Here is a 7,652-nt window from a genome sequence, read left to right as displayed (position 1 = left end):
GATGACAAATCCCTGTGAAACAAGATCATTTTTGCACGAAGAAACATTTCGTGTCTGCTTCTGATAAAAATAGTTTGATCTGATTGAAATTGTGTTTTGGAGCGAAATATCGCGTGAATCCGACAAATACAAACGACAGCTGACCTTTCATATTAGTATTCCATAAATGCATTTGCCAGACGCTTCGACGTTGCACTATCGAGGTTCTGAATCATTGCAGTTAGAAAGAAGATTGGTTGGTTTAACTTAGCAAATACTTCCCTTTAATGAATACCGCATTGTTTTACGGATCTGGTTTAGCTTACCCCCACACGATCTCTTTATTATTAAGCAAATTATTCCCACAGCTGCTATTGTCTACACATTATCAAAGTTGCCACACTGCCATTCGTCACATCGGTGTGGACATTACCTAAAAGAAGTTTGCGTCTTTTCAGTGTCCACAAAATGCTGTCATGAAATTGTTCTGTATCATATTGATCTGCTCCCAATGGTTGCCTTGTATCATCGGCCGAGGTATGTTGGTGTGCTCTTTTTGCATCTTTGTTACTGCTGAATTATGAAACTTTAAGCACAATCGTCCTACACGTTTTCATCTGCGTGATCTCATTTTCTTCAGTTGTCTCCCTACTTTGGCATTACCTTCTTTGTTTAAGTGTTCCCATTACATAAACAAATATGTAATAATTATGTGATTTGCTTATTTGTTTGATTGTTTTTGTTTTTTTGGTTTGTTTAAGGTGTTCCATCCTTGCCCTTTGCTATGTGTTTGTAGTAATGACTAGGCGTATGGGCCAATGAACGCTACCATCCTTAACTTTTAGAGTTCGACTTCAACTGTTTATTTTCTGACCGCGTTTGTGTGTTCCTCTCTAAAAACCCATCCATCACTTCATCCTTCTTCTAATCATACAAGCTATAATGACAAATTGTACCACATGTTTTATCCTATCAGAACATTGCCAACTCACTTATGTCCAAAACCAGTTTTAGAAAGTGAAGTAAACATGTCCATTTAGACATTCTGAACAGCATGGTTTTATTTACAAATTCATACAAGACTTTAAACTGTGCAAATATATGTACTTGAACTCCTGCTCGTCTCACCACAGAAACAGTTTTAATTCATGAAAAGTTGTAATCCCTTAGATACGTAAATCAAGCTCCATATGACTCACAGCTGATGATCTCCAGATATAGTCCTTTTCGTCACAGCAGTAAGCGGCGCATGCATATTTGTATTCTACAGAACAGCCGCAGCTAGACTGCCCGGATTACGTGCCCAAAAATGAAGGCGTGAGCTGTCTCTGTTCGGCACCACAACACGTTTTGAAACCGAAAATCAAGTGGCTTCATCATACGAGTACACCGTCTCCCTTCTTGTACTTGTACAACGTCCGTCGCTGGAAAAATAATACTCAGTACACGTGTCTCGTAACAGGAGATGGATATCAGGGTTCTACAGACTATATTCTGCGAGTTGCATGTAAGTCATAACATAAAACACACACAGATAGAGACATCATCTACCTGTATGTGCTTTCTATTATTCATTAAATGTGCGTTCATTTAACGTAGGGAGGTTCTTTTCCTGACAATGAACCACGTCAAATCACTGTTATGATTTGGTTTTCAAGTGGTAGACAAATACACACCCAGCAAGAGCAGATCCCTCACCTAAATATCCACCACAACATTTGTACCTGTAATTACGCAACTGATACAGTTGTAATTCTTAGTTATATAAAATATGTTTGTTTTTCTTAAACTCTTACAAACCTCCCTTGCCATATCGCACACACAACCGATTCACTGATATCTGTTCAGCTATGTAAATATTTAAAACGGTTGTAATAGTTTGATAGCTTACTGAGATTTCTCCTAGAAGGTTTAGTCAAGGTCAGACAATCGACATTTGGGGTTATAACAATGCAAAGTTATGTCTCCCTGTCTTTCAGTAATTGTCTCTTGTTGGTATGTCTGTCTGTTTGTCTGTCTGTCTTCTTTTCTTTCTCCAACTCATAACCCCCCCCACACACACACACACACACACATACATAAACACACACACACACACACACATACACACACACACCACACACATACATTATTTGCAGGTCTCTCTCCACTTTAAATAACATATAAAAAATTCTTCTTTTATTACATTGTATACGCCATTTTCTGGAATTGATTAATCTCAATCTCCATCTTACGCAGATGGCCCATCAGTTGAACATTTAACTGTTCGCCCGTCAACCTTAGTCACCAATGGATCACAGAAATCCAACCTGACTTGCAACGCTACCCATGTCTACCCAGCTCCGAAGTACCAATGGTCTGGCATTAAATGTGAAAACACAAGTCCAGACAACGTGTGTACTTTCACTCCAAACCCTGTCACTGATGACCGGACAAACGTGACGTGCACTGCAGTGGGGAGTTATGGGGACAACAAGTTTTGGAAGCATCCTCGACAGACATCAAAACAACTTCAACTGAATCTGACACGTGAGTATACTTTTAAACAAGCTTTCAAAGTAAGAAGGCTGAATCGAGCTTGGACTACTTGTCTTTGGTAGTATAAATGCCCGGGTGCATGTTTGCTAATTTTGCCTTTCTTGTGTGTGTACGATTTTCCCCAACACTTGCGCTTTCATTTGTTTCAGGAATTCTGTTTGAACTGTTTCAGAATTGCGGATGGTGCAAGTCAAAGCCGACATCTTCAAAAACTTAAACAATGCTTACCATGATCTTTTGTTAAGTAATATTGTTGTGTATTTTATTTTATTGATTCGTGTTTCATTGTGGCTTCACAGCGTTGCGGTTCAACACCTTCCTCATTACACCTCCACAAGGACACAAGAACAGTACATACAATGTTCGAAGAATCAAAACAGCTAGCTCATATACTCTGTATGTCAACAGTTGCGGTTTAACCAAGTGCATGATTTATTTGTAATTTCCTTCGTTTGTGTATTTGTAGTAGATATTGTGTAAGATACCCGTTGATCAAGACTATGGTCGATTGCCTTACTGCTTTAACGTGAATGGAGCCCTAACAAACTAGGACTGCGTCCCATGTTAACTAGGGTTGCGAAACTGCTGGCGTTTCAGAAACTCAACTTGTATTTTGTTTTAACTGGTTACAGATCCTCCCCCAAAGAAGCCGACCATATATCTCAAGGGGAGAGACTACATTCAGCAAGGAGACAAACTGAGCTGCACAGTTAAAGGCGGACAACCGCTGGTCGACTCTGTCCATTTCCACTGCACTAACCCTGACCTGCGTGGTGAAGATGAAGAAAGAAGTGAACTGTCCGTGTCAAGTTCTGTCACGGTGACGTCTGCTGCCGTCAACACCATGATGGGGATGACGTGTTTGTGCAACGCATCTTGGAATGTCAGACCTGAGTACTACATGTTGACGTCCACTGCTGTGTATCTCTTTGCACGTAAGTTGCCCCTACCCATCCAATCACCCCCCCCCACACACACACACACACACTCACCCCCTACTGATCAACCCCCCCTTCACCCCCAACCCTCCGCTTTCAGTTATCCGCGGTACACCAAAAGAATTGCACAAAAACGTGTGCGTGCATACCCACAGATCAATTTTTGAATGCACTAATGAAGAACGTGTGAATGTTTATGTCGATATCCTCTTCTGTTCTCATTTTTTGCCCCGTCCCTTTGATTGTGGTGTTTTGTCGAAGAAGCTCTTTGGTCCGAAACACTCAATGGGTATGCTAAAATATATTTTGCAAGCTGTTGCGTGTTCCGTTTGTTTTCTTAGCATATAACCACGTTATGTCCCAAATAAACACTAGTTCTGGGGACAAAATTTAGCATAGCATAGCAGCGTGTCCCGTTACCAATGTTCCTCTTTTGCGAATTATTACCTAGTAGCTGTTTATTTCTGTGATATATTTACATTTCTTAGTTTCTACAGATACAAAACGTGGCAGCCACTGACACAACCAAACTAATAAATACTGAAGAAATGTTTTCCCTTTGCTTAAATGTTGTGTATCTCCTATCTGGTAGTACATTGGTCCTCTCTCCCAACAGGTGTCCCGAGGAAGTTATCCGACAAAGCGCTGGAGATGACGAATTATGGTGTCTCGTTCACTCTGGAGGCCAACCCTGTCCCTGACACATTTCGCTTTGTTCATCTTGGCAATCAGTTGCCTGACATGGAAACCAACATGTCTGACAGGTTTACTTCCGAATGTACGCAGAAGACAAAGGGAAGTTACTTTGTCACATGCACAGTTACACCATTAAATATTTCCGAACTTCTGCCAGGGTTCTACAAGGTTTCTGTGTCCAACGAGCTTGGGTCAGTTGATGTTACCATCAACAATGGAGGTAAATGCTCCAAGATAAAAACAACTTTCTGGTCAAAAGTCAGTCGCTTCGTTTATGTGACTTGCAAAGATTTGTATCAAGTATACTGTTACTCAGATTGCATTCAATGCGTTATATCAATGTGCCCGAGCAATTCTTATTCGTGTGTGTGTGTGTGTGTGTGTGTGTGTGTGTGTGTGTGTGTGTGTGTGTGTGTGTGTGTGTGTGTGTGTGTGTGTGTGTGTGTGTGTGTGTGTGTGTGTGTGTGTGTGTGTGTGTGTGTGAAGCATACTATAAGTGCTCAAAACACAAAATGACAAACGTACATTTTCGTCAGTTTGTTAAGTCTTGGCATTTGACTAGTGCTATATATTGTGTAGCTTGCTGATTTGTTTGTTTACATATTTGTTTTGAAGTTTACACTGCATCGTTGCAATGCTTCTCTAACATTTACTGTACACCTTATTGATAATGATATATATGACAGCACTATTGCATTCGATACAGTTCAAAAGACGAACTATGTTTCCACGACCATCATTGCTGGTGTGACAGTAGCCCTGCTGATTGTGGTCGCTGCCGTCATCATCATCATTGCCATCGTAAAGAAGCGATGTTACCAAAACAGACATGGGAGGAGCAAGCAGCCTTCCCCGACGAAGAACGGTATTTCATCAATCTAGATATACAGACAGAAGAACAAACATATTTATGAGAGAGAGAGAGAGAGAGAGAGAGAGAGAGAGAGAGAGAGAGAGAGAGAGAGAGAGAGAGAGAAGAGAGAGAGAGAGAGAGAGAGAGAGAGAGTGAGAGAGAGAGAGAGAGTGAGAGAGAGAGAGAGAGAGAGAGAGAGAGAAAAGAGAGAGAGAGAACATTGAACATTGAACATTGAACGTTGAACTTTATTACAGGAAAGATAGCATTAGGTCCGTAGGTCCTTTCTTACAGCTAGTCCTGATCTAAGCAAAATGGTTATAATCGAAATGGGAATACATAGGAACAAACTTTTTATGATGAAACGCAGAGAGAGAGAGAGAGAGAGAGAGAGAGAGAGAGAGAGAGAGAGAGAGAGAGAGAGAGAGAGAGAGAGAGAGAGAGAGAGAGAGAGAGAGAGAGAGAGAGAGAGAGAGAGAGAGTTAGTTATTCTTGAGGTGTTGGTATGTTCCTTTGAAAGAAAAGATTACAGGACGAATTTTTACTGACATGGTTTGTCTCGTGGCTTGTGTCTCCTGGAACATTTGTCAGATAGTTGTTGTATTATAAGTGTGTGTCTGTCTGCGCTCTTAAGAGACCTTGATCCTTGAACATAAAGTTTTGTTTTGTCATAAATATAACGTTCACATAACAAACCTTTCTTGTGTTTTGATATATACTGACATGACATATGTTATTTAAACCTTTGAATAACAAACGCTGTGGATTCCGTGTTCTATAAAGTTTCAATGCTTACTTGACATCTGATTTCAGGATTTGATAGGGTCCTCTTCAAAGCACCAGCTCCTCAGCCAATGGACGTCCTTTGAAGTTCAAGGAGCTCAGCTCTCATTACGTTGGATATCAAACTGCTGACGAATATTAAAACCTACTGCAAAATCATGCACAATCGTCCTCGATTTTTGCTTTGTATTCTGCCGTCTAAGATAAAACAAACCTTCATACTTGCATCATTGTCTGCTGTGTCTATTTTTGTCTACTGCAAATGTTGATAGCCATGGAGATTGATTCGCATAAATGTTTTCTTTTCTTTAATAAATAATCGTTCCATACAAATATTGTTATTATAAAAGACATGGATTGTTCTTCTTAATCCACATTATCTTGTCATCAATAACTATTTGGGTTTTATCTGGTGACATTTAGTGTGATATTGTTACTTTTATGTACATTTGGAAACGGTTTGCTATTGTATTGTTCTCAGTTTTATTTTCAATGATCCTAAATTATTTATTTTCTCTTTTCCTTTATTTTAGGGGCAAATAAGCACAACTATATTGTATGTTGTGTTTGTTATTGTTTTTGTGTGTGTGTTTTTCCAAGCATAATTATAATCACGTCGTGTCCCTAATACATGCTAGTTCTGGGGACACAAACACCAAGTTAGCATAGCATGGTTTTTCCTTTCCACTATTGTTGAATGTTATCTCCCGTTAGTGATGTGACATTATAGACACTGATTTGACAGACAGACAGACAGACAGACAGACAGACGCATACACAGTTACTAAGTGTGGACTTCGTTTTAAGTATTCCTATACTCTACAAACTATGGGTTCGTGTGCACAGTTGCTTGGTTTAATTGTAATGTTATTGGCTTTGTTTTAAAATAAAGTATAAACTTCAATCTTCTCTGTTATGCTGCCTTTTCGTGTTCGCTGAATGTGTGTGTGTGTGTGTGTGTGTGTGTGTGTGTGTGTGTGTGTGTGTGTGTGTGTGTGTGTGTGTGTGTGTGTGTGTGTGTGTGTGTGTGTGTGTGTGCCCGCCGCACACTCTTACAATCATCAACTCACCAAAGCGTGTATCGCACGAAACACAGTGCTCCGGCTAAAAATAACCACAGCCAAGCACAGGCCTAGAACTGCTAGTCGATCCAGCGGCTGTTTTCGGTGCCATTGATGGTGATAGATAATTTTTCTTGCGTGTTCCCATCTCCAGCAAATGTAAACCAGCACTAAGATCTGCCTGCAACTTTGGCACCATTTGCCCCAACCATGTTTTGCTTAGTATGCAAAGTCACGATTTGTTGTCCTTAAACCCTGAATTAATAAGAATATTTGCCCCCGTGGCGCAGTGGTTAGCGCATCGGACTGCGGGCCGGTTCGAATCCCATAAGGGGTGCGTGGGTTTTTTCGAGCCTCGGTCGGCTCCTACCCAGAGTGGAAGTGCTAAAGTTCCAATGGGGAGGCTGGGATCACACAGCCGAGTGTCATTCACTTCACGAATGACGCTCACTCAGTCTGGCTCCGCGACTTAACAGTCAGTGTCGTAAGTAGAGGGCTTAGTAGGTAGCGGTGCCTGTGTCCCTGGCCAGGAACAGGACCATACTGAACACCGTCGAAGTGACTCAGCAGCAGTGCAGTGTCATCTTCCGAGGGTAGCCTACAGCAGCGGCCTGACATCTTTCCCTGGAGTGTCTGTAAAATTAGTGAGGGTGCCCAGGTGTCTGACCAACACTGGGGGCTCATTGATTCGACAAAGTCTGGTGGCGGAACGAAGTTCAGGGGTGGATGTTGCAGTGAGTGCTGGGACGGGGCGGCGTGGGAGCATACTGGGAGAAGGAACAAGCGTCGGGATGAAAGAAGAAT

At 41.3% G+C, this 7,652-nt stretch overlaps 1 protein-coding gene across 1 annotated transcript; it reads left to right on the top strand.

Annotated features, from left to right (window-relative positions):
* The first annotated feature begins 360 nt into the window (after nt 1–360).
* On the top strand, nt 361–6,696 carry LOC138972359 (uncharacterized). Its single transcript, XM_070345031.1, has 7 exons — nt 361–516; nt 1,250–1,486; nt 2,218–2,508; nt 3,150–3,452; nt 4,072–4,371; nt 4,858–5,016; nt 5,818–6,696. Exons 1-7 carry the CDS (start codon nt 456–458, stop codon nt 5,871–5,873), a joined length of 1,407 nt encoding a protein of 468 aa, XP_070201132.1. The 5' UTR covers nt 361–455; the 3' UTR covers nt 5,874–6,696.
* The last annotated feature ends 956 nt before the right edge of the window (nt 6,697–7,652 follow it).

This window comes from Littorina saxatilis, linkage group LG8 (assembly GCF_037325665.1).
Source record: "Littorina saxatilis isolate snail1 linkage group LG8, US_GU_Lsax_2.0, whole genome shotgun sequence".
Taxonomy (NCBI): Eukaryota; Metazoa; Mollusca; class Gastropoda; order Littorinimorpha; family Littorinidae; genus Littorina; species Littorina saxatilis.
This window is presented reverse-complemented; position numbering and strand designations above follow the sequence as displayed.

Excerpts from the sequence above, each read along its gene's own strand:
- LOC138972359 (XM_070345031.1), top strand. The coding sequence starts at position 456 with ATGAAATTGTTCTGTATCATATTGATCTGCTCCCAATGGTTGCCTTGT. Across the intron at positions 517-1,249 it reads GCCTTGTATCATCGGCCGAG|AACAGCCGCAGCTAGACTGC; the intron begins GTATGTTGGTGT and ends TGTATTCTACAG. Across the intron at positions 4,372-4,857 it reads TGTTACCATCAACAATGGAG|TTCAAAAGACGAACTATGTT; the intron begins GTAAATGCTCCA and ends CATTCGATACAG.